The following is a 14048-nucleotide window of genomic DNA, read 5'->3' on the forward strand; positions in this document are numbered from 1 at the left end:
ATTTTATCAACGTTAATATTTCAGTGTAGAAGACAAGTTGAACTTGATGCAAGTCTTCAATCACATTCAGTCATGAAGAAAAATTTGTGACAAACATTCATTTCAAATGTATATAGTGAGGTGAATCTCTTGAAATTAGTGTATTGTAGTAAAAGAAAGACTAGTCATGTTTCTACCCCATGATTCAATGAAATTATGCAAAAATAGTGCTAATCCACTACAGAGGACAATTGTCAAGTTTACAGAGGCATTTTACTGCATAAATGCATTTACAAATATATTAAAATCCATAAACTTGTATAATAGAAAAATATGCTTTAAAGTAATATTGAAAATGTTTACACTCAACCTTTGCGAGCCAATTTGCATGTTAATTAGTACTTCAGCACAAGATCAACTGATCAACCTTTGTTTGAGCCTGAGTACTGGAAAAACCTCATGCATTCCTTTGGAGGAAATTGTCATACTGTATGTTGTAACATGCATCATGAACGGCATTATACGTATTTTAATAAGCATTTTTATGGCTTTAACTTTAGTTAGAAGACACATTAGAGCAAATCCACCAGGCTCTCTGAAAGCCAATTACTAGAGCAAAGGTCTTGTGTGCAAGTGTGCAAAAGCGAGACTGACATGAAGAAGAGAAGATATGCAGTGTTTAGTGCTCTGTCTTACGTTCTTTACAAGATATGTTCCCCTATTTACCTCCTGTGGTAAGAGTAGAGTAGAGTAGAGTAGAGTAGAGTAGAGTAGAGTAGAGTAGAGTAGAGTAGAGGAGAGGAGAGGAGAGGAGAGGAGAGGAGAGGAGAGGAGAGGAGAGGAGAGGAGAGGAGAGGAGAGGAGAGGAGAGGAGAGGAGAGGAGAGGAGAGGAGAGGAGAGGAGAGGAGAGGAGAGGAGAGGAGAGGAGAGGAGAGGAGAGGAGAGGAGAGGAGAGGAGAGGAGTGGAGTGGAGTAGAGGGGAGGGGAGGGGAGGGGAGGGGAGGGGAGGGGAGTGGAGTGGAGTGGAGTGGAGTGGAGTGGAGTGGAGTGGATTGGAGGAGAGGGGAGGGGAGGGGAGGGGAGGGGAGGGGAGGGGAGGGGAGGGGAGGGGAGGGGAGGGGAGGAGAGGGGAGCGGAGCGGAGCGGAGGGGAGTGGAGAGGAGTGGATTGGAGTAGAGGGGAGTGGAGCGGAGCAGAAGGGAGTGGATGGGAGTGGAGTGGAGTAGAGGGGAGGGGAGTGGAGTGGAGTGGAGTGGAGTGGATTGGAGGGGAGGGGAGGGGAGCGGAGCGGAGGGAAGTGGAGAGGAGTGGATTGGAGTAGAGGGGAGTGGAGCGGAGCAGAAGGGAGTGGATGGGAGTGGAGTGGAGTAGAGGGGAGGGGAGTGGAGTGGAGTGGAGTGGAGTGGAGTAGAGGGGAGGGGAGTGGAGCGGAGGGGAGGGGAGTGGAGTGGAGCGGAGGGGAGTGGAGTGGGGTGGAGTGGAGTAGAGGGGAGTGGAGTAGAGGGGAGTGGAGCGGAGGGGAGTGGAGCGGAGCAGAGGGGAGTGGATGGGAGTGGAGTGGAGTAGAGGGGAGGGGAGTGGAGTGGATTGGAGGAGAGGGGAGTGGAGTGGATTGGAGGAGAGGGGAGTGGAGTGGATTGGAGTGGAGTAGAGGGGAGTGGAGAGGAGTGGATTGGAGGGGAGTGGAGTGGGGTGGAGAGAAGTAGAGGGGAGTGGAGCGGAGCAGAGGGGAGTGGATGGGAGTGGAGTGGAGTAGAGGGGAGTGGAGTGGAGTGGATTGGAGTGGAGTGGAGTGGAGGGGAGGGGAGTGGAGTGGAGTGGAGGGGAGGGGAGGGGAGGGGAGGGGAGTGGATTGGAGTGGAGTGGAGTGGAGGGGAGGGGAGTGGAGTGGAGTGGAGTGGAGTGGAGTGGAGGGGAGTGGATTGGAGTGGAGTGGAGTGGAGGGGAGTGGGGTGAAGTGGAGTGGAGTGGAGTGGAGTGGAGTGGAGTGGAGTAGAGGGGAGTGGAGTAGAGGGGAGTGGAGCGGAGGGGAGTGGAGCGGAGGGGAGTGGAGTGGAGCGGAGGGGAGGGGAGGGGAGTTGGAGAAGCTCAAACGTGATGCGCAACACGAGAATGCACCTCATTGGTTCTTGCTGAAGCTCAAACGTGATGCGTAACACGAGAATGAACATCATTGGTTCTCCAAAGTAGATTCATTCCATAACAAGTAGCTACGCTTTTTAAAAATATGCTAAAGTGTACTTTTTTTTCACAAGGGAGGGAAAACCAGTTAAGAAATCTGGAGAAAACTGTTTTACTGTGCTTATGTGTGTTTTTCGGCTGGCAGAATGAGCATGTTTGTGACCCTGGCAGAGGTGCTGGAGTCACGAGGAGCGCCTCTGGAGGAGGTCGAGGTCTGGGCTCTCCTCCTGGGTGCTTCCGAAACCTTGATAGATATCTCCAGTAAAGGTAGAGAGCTCTCTTGACTCTTTTTCATGCTCTTATATCTCTCATTGCCAATCTAATCCGTCACCATTGTACTTTCTTCCCTTCATCCAGATCCTGGTAACATGTGCTGTGTCATCAGCCCTGGCTCCATGCTCCTTTCTGCAGTCGGCAGTGTTGCCTTCAAGACCTGTGGCCGTTCTGAGGCCGTGGACTCATTCACTTCCCCGGAAATATCACAGAGCAACACTTCCTCCAGGAGACAGGCCACGGAGAAGGTAAGTTGGCCACAATTATGGTAGATATTGGCCCTGTCCTAAATAGCACCCTAAACCCTCACGGTCTTCCTCTGATACCCCTTTTCCACCAGAATGAACCGGGTGCTAGTTCTGAGTCAGTGCTAGTGCCAGTTTGTAGTTGGTTCGACTGAGGAGCCTTCTAAGAACCATTTGCTTTTCCACATGCTCAGAGCCACAACAGAGCCATTCTTACTTCACTGTATACATCTCATCTTTCTCAGCAACGCTAGCGATGATATGATCATACCTTACCCATGATTGTGGTTACTGAGTAATGAACCAGGCTGGGAGTTTTTAAAAGCGTCAGGAATCTTTTGCAGGTGTTTAGAGTTAATTAGTTGATTCAGATGATTAGGTTAATACCTCCTGTAGAGAACCTTTTCATGATATGCTAATTTTTTGAGATAGGAATTTTGGGTTTTCATGAGCTGCATGCCAAAATTATCAGTATTAAAACAATAAAAGACCAGAAATATTTAAGTTGGTGTGCAGTAAATCTAAAATATTTGAAAGTTTAATTTTTATTATTACATTATGGAAAATAATGAATTTTATCACAATATGCAAATTTTTTGAGAAGGACCTGTATAGACGGTGATTACAAACGAGCAGCAGCTTTTAGCTCCATTAGCTGCTATTTAAAAAATGTCGGATCTCAAGTTTGTGTTAATCTTGTTGACCCGGCCCCCAGCGCCTGACGTAATCGGTTCTTACTTCTAGCCCAGCAATGTTTTGGTGCTACTTAAGAATCACCTTCCCTGGGTCGGAGCTGGTGCTTTGGGTGTGGAAACACAAAGAACCAATTTGAAACTAGGCTCTGGCCCCGAACTAGCACCAGCACTGCCTTGGTGGAAAAGGGGTATGAGTCCGCACTTTCCTGACGCAATGCCGCTTTGACTGCCGGGAAGATGTCCGCTGCGTAACCCGCACCAGAGCGGACCTGAAAAGGGGCGCTTGAAAGCACCCTTCTGAGACCTAAAAGGACAAATGGGACACCCTGCAGTCTCGTGGACTTAAAGGTGCACTATGAAGTATTTTTGCAGTAAAATATCCAAAAACCACTAGGCCAGTGTTATATATTTTGTTCAGTCGAGTACCTACAATATCCCAGATGTTTACAACTATTTGTAAATTGTGAGAAAATTGCTATTTTAACTAAGGACTGGGACGTTTCCGCATAGCGTTTGAGGGAGTTGCCTGTCAATTGCGTCATATCTGGGCTCGGTTTCGTCTTTTATTTGGCAGGAGCGCTTTACTCTTAGCAGTGTGAACAAGTGAACGCACGGAGTAACGTCATAACATCATAACATCATTTTCGACACACTTAAACGTATCTAATATGATAAACAGAGCTGCATTACCTCATAATCATAACCGGAAGAGCGGATCAGTGCAGGCGACCGGCGACTGTGTTCCGTCCTGTCATAATAAAAGTCCCGGTGCTCGCGAGGCGGGTATTTGTTTAACAATCGCTCCAGCAGCCGTGCTCAGCTCCTCAACACTCGGTCCTGATCTGCTTTACACTACAGTAACGTTAGTAACCGCATGCATGAACGTGATTTCTGCCCGTGTACTATTTCCCACCGGCTGTGAGGTGAAGACTACATGTCCTAAGATGCTGCGGTCAAACTTTCCGTCATCAAACTACGCATTTGTTTTGAATAGGCGCCCTCCAGTGGACGGAAAGTTGCATAGTGTACCTTTAATGGACACGTGGATGCAGCGGCCATCGTAAGTCCACAAGACTGAAAGTGCACATGAAAGTGTGCCATTTGGCCAGGTCAGGTTCTGTCCAGCCTGACCTTCTTGCTGAAGGTTAAGAGAAGGAGTGGTCAGTGTCTTAAAGGGATAGTTTACCCAAAAATGAATTTGTGTGAACAAAAAAATTATTTACCACTTTATTTACAAAATATTAATCTCCAATGCGTTCATGCAACAACTTCTGCTCCAGCATCTACACAACATGAATGCATCATGGTGGTCTCGTGCTTGTTAGAGATCTAAATTTTTTTAAATAAAATGGTTTTATGTTGTTTTGTGCAAACAGTACTTACTAGACGTTAAACTATTGGAGTCACATGGAATACTTTAAAAATGAACAAAAGTCTTACAGGTTTAGAACGACATAAGGTAGAGTAATTAATGGCAGAATTTTCATTTTTGGGTGAACTAACCATTTAAAAACATGTATGGATGGTGTACAGCAAATCAAAACTAAATGTAGCATGTGTTTGTTCTGATTGTAGATGGTGGTTTACTCACTGGGCATGACTCTCTATTGGGCAGTAGATTATCAACTTCCACAAAATCAGGTGGGTTCCTCTTCTTCACAAAAAACATATGGCACTCATTTTAGACCAAAAAAATTCTATATTTTGAATTCAATTTTTGGAATGGACCTGGACATGAATAGAAAAGGCATAGAAAATGGTATGTAAAACTTCACAATAAGGTTTCATTTGTTAAAGCTGCTGTCCGTAACTTTGTTTGTGTTCAAGATTTACAAATATTATACAATGACAATGTACAGCATGAATCCATTTTCTAAACCATGTTTTTGTCTTACCTTGAATAATTATGGTACACTTATAATAAGTCCCTGTGTCCCTGCGTGATCCGCCATAGACATAAACAGAGAGAAGTAGCTCCGGCTGCAATGTTCTTACGCAAGACACGTGCAGTTCTGTTTATTAACCGCTAGAGTGCAAAGAGTTACGGACTGCAGCTTTAACATTAGTTAGCATGAACTAACAATAAACAATACCTTTTCGAGATTTATTCATCTTAGGTCATATTAATTCCTATATATACTAGTATATTCTTAAAATCAAAAGTTGTATCTGTTTACAGTTAATGCCCTGTGAACTAACATAAACAATGACATTTTTTCATTACCTAACATCAACAAAGGTTAATAGATGCTGTAAATATATATTGTTCATGTTAACTAATGCATTAACTAATGTCAACAAATGAGATCTTATTTAAAGTGTTACCAAAAATAGTCACAGTTGTGATCTTCAAGGTCAAAAAGGACTGCCAAAAATGAAATGAATAGGAAATACAAAAAAAAATATGAAAATGCAGTTTAATTTATTAGGTACAATCTACAAATCAGCCACGATGAAGTAGTCTTTTATAATGTCTAAATATACATCCAAATGCAAACCTAATCATTATGTCTGAAAATACTCGAATAGGCAACATGGGAATACACCCATACATTTTACATTTCCTTATTTATCCCACCAGGTGGCAGTGGGGCCGCACTATATTCCAGCTCTTAAAGGGGCCGCACTATATTCCAGCTCTTAAAGGGGCCGCACTATATTTCAGCTCTTAAAGGGGCCGCACTATATTCCAGCTCTTAAAGGGGCCGCACTATATTCCAGCTCTTAGGGGCCGCACTATATTCTAGCTCTTAAAGGGGCCACACTATATTCCAGCTCTTAAAGGGGCCGCACTATATTCCAGCTCTTAAAGGGGCCGCACTATATTCAAGCTCTTAAAGGGGCCGCACTATATTCTAGCTCTTAAAGGGGCCGCACTATATTCCAGCTCTTAGGGGCCGCACTATATTCTAGCTCTTAAAGGGGCCGCACTATATTCAAGCTCTTAAAGGGGCCGCACTATATTCCAGCTCTTAAAGGGGCCGCACTATATTTCAGCTCTTAAAGGGGCCGCACTATATTCCAGCTCTTAAAGGGGCCGCACTATATTCCAGCTCTTAGGGGCCGCACTATATTCTAGCTCTTAAAGGGGCCGCACTATATTCCAGCTCTTAAAGGGGCCGCACTATATTCAAGCTCTTAAAGGGGCCGCACTATATTCTAGCTCTTAAAGGGGCCGCACTATAGTCCAGCTCTTAAAGGGGCCGCACTATATTCTAGCTCTTAAAGGGGCCACACTATATTCCAGCTCTTAAAGGTCCCGTTCTTCGCGTGTTTTCGAAGCTTTGATTATGTTTCCTTTCCTTTCGCTGTTTCCTTTGCCCTAAAAACGGCCTGATGATTTCCTTGTTCTATGAAGTCCCTCCTTCAGAAACACGTAACGAGTTCTGATTGGGCCAGCGCTTCCCATGTTGTGATTGGACAGCAGCTTAGCGCACTTTGCCCGGAAAGGTCCCGCCTCTTACCATAACGGGGAGATGCAAGCGCTGAATGCGCGCTCTTCTCCACGTGGGAGAGCAACGAGACCACGCCCCCTATTTTGCGTGTTCTTGTGGGCAGATCCTTTTGATCCACTCATGGTTATAATTTTACAGGTATTATTTATGCTCCAACAGCAACATTTCACACTAACTAAAGTTTGAAAGATGGAATCACGAAGAACGGGACCTTTAAAGGGGCCGCACTATATTCCAGCTCTTAAAGGGGCCAAACTATATTCCTACTCGTGTTGATTAGAGTATTACAAACTTAAAAACATATTAATTTAAGGTACATTTAGAACTGATAAAAATGTGCAATTAAATTGCGATTAATCGCAAGTTCACTCGTGACAATATGCGATTAATCATGATTAAATATTTGAATCGATTAAAAGCCCTAAAATATATATATATATATATGTGTGTGTGTTTTAATCGATGATGATCACAAGTGTGACTGTGACAAGTACAAGAGGGGGGAAAGTCACTCTTTTTGGTCATTTCTGGATGATGTTAGGAAACCCTCTTAAAATGAACATTTACATTGATCAGTGGTCAAAACTGCTAACATCCAGAGCTCATTGTTTGTGCACTTTCTCCCACTAGCCTGTCCAGCTCAGCCTCGACCTGAACAGCCTTTTGCTGAGCATGTGCGAGGACATGGCTCACAAACGGGTGAACTTGCTGACAGTGCTTGAGACGTGCGAACAACACCATAAGACGGCTGTCCTGCCCCCGCCAGAGAAAGCTATCAGACAGATGGCAGAGGATGTTCTGCAGGTAACTGCGACTTTAAACTGATTTTAGCATTGGATACAACACTTATATTGGGTAAAAACATTAGAATGCAGCTAGCACTGAAACTAATGTTTTCAGACACTTAACTGAAAGTTATTTACAAATAAATCAAAATGTATTACTACATTTATGTACTACATTTATATTAAATACAATAAGTTGAACTTAAGTGTGCTTTTTTAACGCACTGAAGTTGGACTTAAAGTGGTGGTTGATTATGATTTGACTTTTTTAATTTTCTTTTGTACTTTTGTGATGTTTCTGTTTGACGATAAACAACATCTGCAAAGTCACGACGCTCAAAGTTCAAAGCAAACAGAGATATTTCCTTTTTAAAAACATCTCATTTTAAGAACTACAACGAACGGCTGGTAGGGACTACAACGAGCTTCTTCAGGGTTAGTGACATCACTTCCCATTCCCACAAATTTGCATAAACCCGCCCCCGGGAACACGCAACAAAGGGGGTGAGATTACCATGACAGCATATGCTAATCTGTGACTTTAAGATAGTTAACTCATAAATTAACTAATAAAGAATTTACAAAATATTTTAAGCTCTATTTTTTTCAGTTTGATGGAATTTCACTATTAATTGAAGGCAACGGCTATTTACACTAAGTGTATATAGCAACTAGACTCTATTTACACTAAGTGAAAATAACATTTTCTTAGTAGCAATTGCAATTTACACTAAATGCAAATTACTGTAGCTACTTACCAAGTGAAAAAAGCGATAATAAATAGTGATCTATTTACAACACGTAATTGGTAGATGGAGTGCATTTATATAGCGCTTTTAACAGACCCTATGGCCATCCAAAGCGCTTTACATCTTGCCTCACATTCACCCATTCATACACCGACGGCGATGTCAGCCATGTAAGCTCGTCGGGAGCAGCTGGGGTTGGGTGTCTTGCTCATGGACACCTTGACACTTGGTCAGGTGGAACCGGGGCTCGAACCACCAACCTTCTGGTTTGTAGACAATCTACATGAACCACTGAGGGTAAAAGTAGCAGTTATTTACAATATATGTAAATAGTAATTACATGCAATTTATTCTTTATTTTGACAGATACATATTATTTGCACCCAAGTGTTGTTGTACATTAACAGGATGATTTTATATATAACATTTATATATTTCATGATTATATTTATTAAAATTATTAAATGGATGCTGCCTTAACGGGACAATAAAAACCCTCCCTACACCTACCCCTAACCAATAAATGCTTTTATTATTATTATTATTAAAGCTACACTGTGTGATATTTTCTCCCATCTAGTGGTGAAAAGGTATATGACCATCCAGTGAATAATAGTTTCTGCTCCTCTCAATTTCGATTTCGTTTCAACTCCTACGGTGGCCGATTTAGTCATGGCTTTCAGTTCGACCTCTTCGGTGAGTGTTGCGTCAACTCAAGTGATGAGGTAATTTTTGAAAACTATTATAATTTGCAGTTATTTAATTTACCAAATGATCTATGATCAAGTTAATCTATGTAAAATGAATAATAGAACTGAATAATAACCAGTTCATTGCTAACATCAGCTATCAGGTTCCCAGACGAATGCAAGCTAATCTTAGTAAAGTAACTTTTATCAGTGCTATCGTTATTCTGTATATTGTACAACACCACTAGCGTAAGGCAAACAAATTATAATGCAATTAAAATATTAATCTCATGTTATCCGTCATAGAACACGGATTTATGTTATAAGGTAAACAATACTTTTTCATCATTGACGCGAGGAAAACTATCCTAGACGTCGTTCTAGTGTTATGCACAGCACACCATGATATAATTAGCCAAGCAACAATAAAACTTTGCTCCTCATGAGCTCTTTCCATCTTGGAAAGGCCACTCCAGTATTTACTTTTGTCTTGTTGATTTGCCTGTCGCGTTGCCGTCTTAATTCTCTTTTCCGCTTCCTTGGCGACTCTGATACATATCCCGCAATGTTACTAGGTCCCCGACCTGAGTCGAATTCGGTAATCAATTCCGGGATGTGGTTGCTTTTACACAGAAGGCGACCCGGCAATGTTCCGGGAATATTGCGGGTCCGACGTGCAGTGTGAAAGGGGCTTAAGAGTGATGATCCTCCATCATCATATAGCAGCCTCAAGCAATCCTCCTCTTCACATGCGACACGGTGCCATCGAGTGTAAAAACGCGAAAAGCGAAGCTTGAATTTACGGGTATGTCCCTCTTTGGCAAATGTACTTTCAAGATGGAGGAGCAACATGGCGACCGCCATCCGAACCCTCAACACTTATGTATTTTCAATGGTATATTATAAAATTACGAGAATGCATTATTACTTGAAAGAAGTAAATATACATTAATGAGCACATATATTTTTGAAAGAACTACGTGATTTTAGCTAAGAATAAACTAAAAAAGTTACACAGTGTAGCTTTAAACATTTTGTTAGGCACCTTATTTCCATTTTGAAAGTAAATGCCTTTCCGAAGTTATATGTGATGGGAAAGGGGAGAAGTGCGAGCTCGGCAAAAGGCGAATTCGAACCCGTGTAGATCACGTCAAAACAAAGATCTCTAAGCCTTAATTTACTGACTACACTGAGGACTTTTTAAAAATCTTGTTTGGCTCAGCCAGGCATTGTTAGATGGAGTTAGAGCAAATAGCACTTGGTGTAAATAGACACTCCGTTAAAGTCCCAGTGAACCGGAAGTTGCAAGTGAGTTTTCTTCAGTGCTGTGACGTATTTCCAATTGAAACGAAGTATTGAGAGCAGAGTTAGGGCAGAGTTTGACCTCAGCGATCCTCCTCTCCATCTCTCGCTCATAGCAGATGAACGGTCAGAGGGGAACGGTTACGTACTTTAAAACCTAAGCTGTCAAACTGACATCAGCTGAGAAGTTCCCAGACCGGAAGTGACATTTCAGATTTTGATCAAAGTTTACCGCTACAAACTATTTTTTTGTTGTTGATTGTTCACCCTAAGACCTTTAATATGTGCTAACAAAGTAAATAGGGACACTTTTGATTTCATGATTTCTTGTTTTTGAGGTTAGGTACACTAAAGTTCTATGTATGTTATACATTCTGTAATGAAAATATTTGAAAACTATTTATGCTGTTTTCACTTTGAAAATCTGCCATAGTTGCTAAACTTTTTTTTGTTTACTAGGCTGAAAAACCCCCAAATGATTCTGCTCATCTCATAGACCGAAGCCAGATGGTTAGAGAAAGACTTCGGGGTATGGTTCTCAAAATTCATTATTTGATCAACTGATGTTTTTAAAATAACCTCACCAAGAGGCACTACCCTAAATAAGGCAACTGCAGAATAACCGTTGTCTTATCCATTAGGTGCTTCCTGTCAGAACTCAGTTTGGCCTCTAAAAGGGAACAGCACACCATCACCAGCAGACTTCAGCAGGTCAGTAGCTCAACTCATCCATTTAACATCCCAGTGATGGCAGGACTCCATTTTACCCTGTGGAAATTGATTGGATCAGGAAAAATAAGGTCCCATTAGTTAACATTGGTTAATGCATTAATTATCATTAACTAAAAACAAGCGAGACATTTGTTACACTGTTTATTAATCTTTGTTAATATTAGTTAATTAAAATGTGAGTTCAGGTCCATTAAATAACGTTTATTGATAGTGTATTAGTAGTATTTGTAATTGTTGAAATGAACATTTAATTAATGCTTTAACTAATGTAGTTTAAGGGATAGTTCATCCAAAAATAAAAATTATCCCATGATAATTTCCTCACCCTCAAGTCATCCTAGGTGTATGACACTCTTCTTTCAGACGAATACAATCAGAGTTATATAAAGATATCCTGGCACTTCGAAGCTTTATAATGGCAGTGAATTGTTGGGTCATTTTTGAAGACGGCTCCTGGGTGTTAATAAAGGCCGTTTGAAGTGAAATAGCGTGGTTTTGTAAGAAAAATATCCATATTTAAAACTTTATAGACTAAAATAACGAGCTTCCGGCGGTCGTTACGTAGGTAGGTCGACTTACGGTGAAAGAGTAACCCTTTATGCATTTCAAGCTTTCATGCCTCTCGTGGATCGCACTGGGCAACAAACTATAGCCTTCTTCTCTTATAAATCCAAATCCTCTGCATTTCACTTTAAAAATTCTCTTTTTAGACTCTAGTTCATGACTGGTGTTTTGTTTTCCGCTATCCTCTGTGTTCGTCAATACGCATGCATCAAGAGTTCAAGGGTGGAGGGTTACTCGTTCGCTGTAAGTCAACTTGCGTACAGCTGACCGCCAGAAGCTCGTTATTTTAGTCTATAAAGTTTTAAATATAGATATTTTTCTTACACAAATGAGCCACTTCGCTTCAGAATGCCTTTATTAACCCCCCCCCAGCCGTGTGGAGCAGTTATATGACGGATAGCTGCACTTTTATGACTTCAAAAACAAGGCAACAATTCACTGCCATTATAAAGCTTGGAAGAGCTAAAAAAAAAAATGTATATAACTCTGTATTCGTCTGAAAGAAGAATGTCATATACACCTAGAAGTAAATCATGGTCTAATGGGTGAACTATCCATTTAACTAATGTTAACAGATGTAACCTTATTGTGAAGTGTGAAGTTTTTAATTAAGATCCTAATTCACTGCTCTTCATCTTCTAGAAGTCATAGTTCACACCAAAGGAGCAGAAACCGCACATGGCTTCCCCAAAGTCCTATTCTTGACAGATGGCGTCAACCCAACTCAAGGCCAAATCAGTTGTTTGGCTCTTCATTTAGCCTTAATGAACGGAAAATAAAGGTAAGGAATTAAGTGCTAAATTTACTAAACAGGGCAAATTAGTGTGTGACCGTAATCCCATAAAAGCACTGATTAGAGTGGAAAGTTCTGCCGGCGATTTACTGACAATGCGCTCATTAAAAAATGCAGACACAGCCGGATCATTTCCATAATGACCCACACAATCTTTCAAGAGCAGCGCAGATTAGCATAGAGTCATGAACAAGCAGAGCAGCTGATGATCAGGTGATCAATACAGGCACAAAAGTCAAATCAAAATTGAAGTTTTTTGGCTTTAAGTATGAATATGTTAGCCTTACGGTTATCTATAAGCTAGTGTTGCTCCAAAACAATGAAAAACATTTGCATATAGAAGATATAAGCATTCAAAACATACAGTCTGCCAATATGAATCAACGAATTGAATGACATCACTCTACACTTCTGACTTTCTGTCCAATCAAATGTGCTCTAGAATCTGAAGTGCCCCACCTCCTACACTATAAATAGACACTGAAATGTATCACTTTTTTTTTTTTTTATTATCTATGCCCCTGTTTACACCTGGTATTAAGATGTGTTTTGGTCAGTCGGATCACAAGTGGACAAGGAAGGCATTCCATGTCTTCTATGGTCTATGGGCGGATAAATGTATGTTTTTTTAGACAAAATAAGCATGTGCAATTTGCATATGAACGCGCGTAGAGCTGATGGAAAAGTAGAGAGATCATCAGCTTTCGTTTCTGCTCTGATCGCTAAAAGACTACGCTGAAATGTGGAAGTGTGTTTTAGAATGGATGAGACGTTAAACCGAGGTCCTGAATCTCTGAGGTCATTCAAATCCCTGAATGTCCTTCGGAAAAACAGTAGGGGTGTAACTCCGGCATCCTGGCCAAATTTGCCCATTGACTGATTGGCTTAAACACTCTGTCTCCTCTCCACCAATCAGCTGGTGTGTGGTGAGCTTTCTGGCCAATATGGCTGCCAGCGCATCATCCAGGTGGATACTGCACACTGGTGCTGGTCGAGGTGATCACCCCCTTCTATATGTAAAGCGCTTTAAGTACCCAGAAAACCGCTATATAAATGTAACTAATTATTATAAATTATTTCTTCAATGGTGAGCGGACGACTTCCAGCGAGACATGTGACATGAGCCATGTCCAGCAAGTTGAGATATGTTCAACTTTATGCAAATAAAGAGTGACTTGGAAATGACAACCAATAGGAGTAAAGTCAGCAGAGTGCACATGAACCGTTGCTCTTCAGTGCAGAGAAATGACGAAGGAGAAGCTAATTTTAGCGGTCAGCAACTGTCCTATAATTTATGATATGTTTCCGTGTACATACGGTGGTATTAGCCAGACTGACTTCGAGCCTGAGAGGTTGCTTGAACACAGAAACTCCGGCATTTGCCTTTTTGCTGCATTTAAATAGCCTGGATGGCAAAGAAAGAGCACTCTCTGTTTCTCATTCATCTTTAAAGGGTTACTTCAGCGATTAGCATATGGCTTTGTATCAGTAGAAACCCTGGAGTATATTCAAATGATTGTGATATTTGTGTCATCGGAGGAATTTTTGGCCAAAGGCTAAAGACTACAGCCGGCAGAGGGAGCCATTTCCACATGTTTTCAACCT

General features: G+C 41.8%; 1 protein-coding gene across 1 annotated transcript in view; it reads left to right on the forward strand.

Annotated features, from left to right (window-relative positions):
- frmpd2 (FERM and PDZ domain containing 2) overlaps positions 1-14048 on the forward strand; it is a 48299-nt gene that overhangs the window by 460 nt on the left and 33791 nt on the right. Inside the window, exons 2-8 of the mRNA XM_067430161.1 lie at positions 2307-2428; positions 2519-2682; positions 4950-5015; positions 7460-7633; positions 10814-10883; positions 10996-11065; positions 12293-12431. Of these exons, the coding sequence (XP_067286262.1) occupies positions 2308-2428; positions 2519-2682; positions 4950-5015; positions 7460-7633; positions 10814-10883; positions 10996-11065; positions 12293-12431 (804 nt within the window). The 5' untranslated portion in view covers position 2307. The remainder of the gene's footprint in view (positions 1-2306; positions 2429-2518; positions 2683-4949; positions 5016-7459; positions 7634-10813; positions 10884-10995; positions 11066-12292; positions 12432-14048) is intronic.

Source organism: Pseudorasbora parva, chromosome 21, assembly GCF_024679245.1.
Source record: "Pseudorasbora parva isolate DD20220531a chromosome 21, ASM2467924v1, whole genome shotgun sequence".
Taxonomy (NCBI): Eukaryota; Metazoa; Chordata; class Actinopteri; order Cypriniformes; family Gobionidae; genus Pseudorasbora; species Pseudorasbora parva.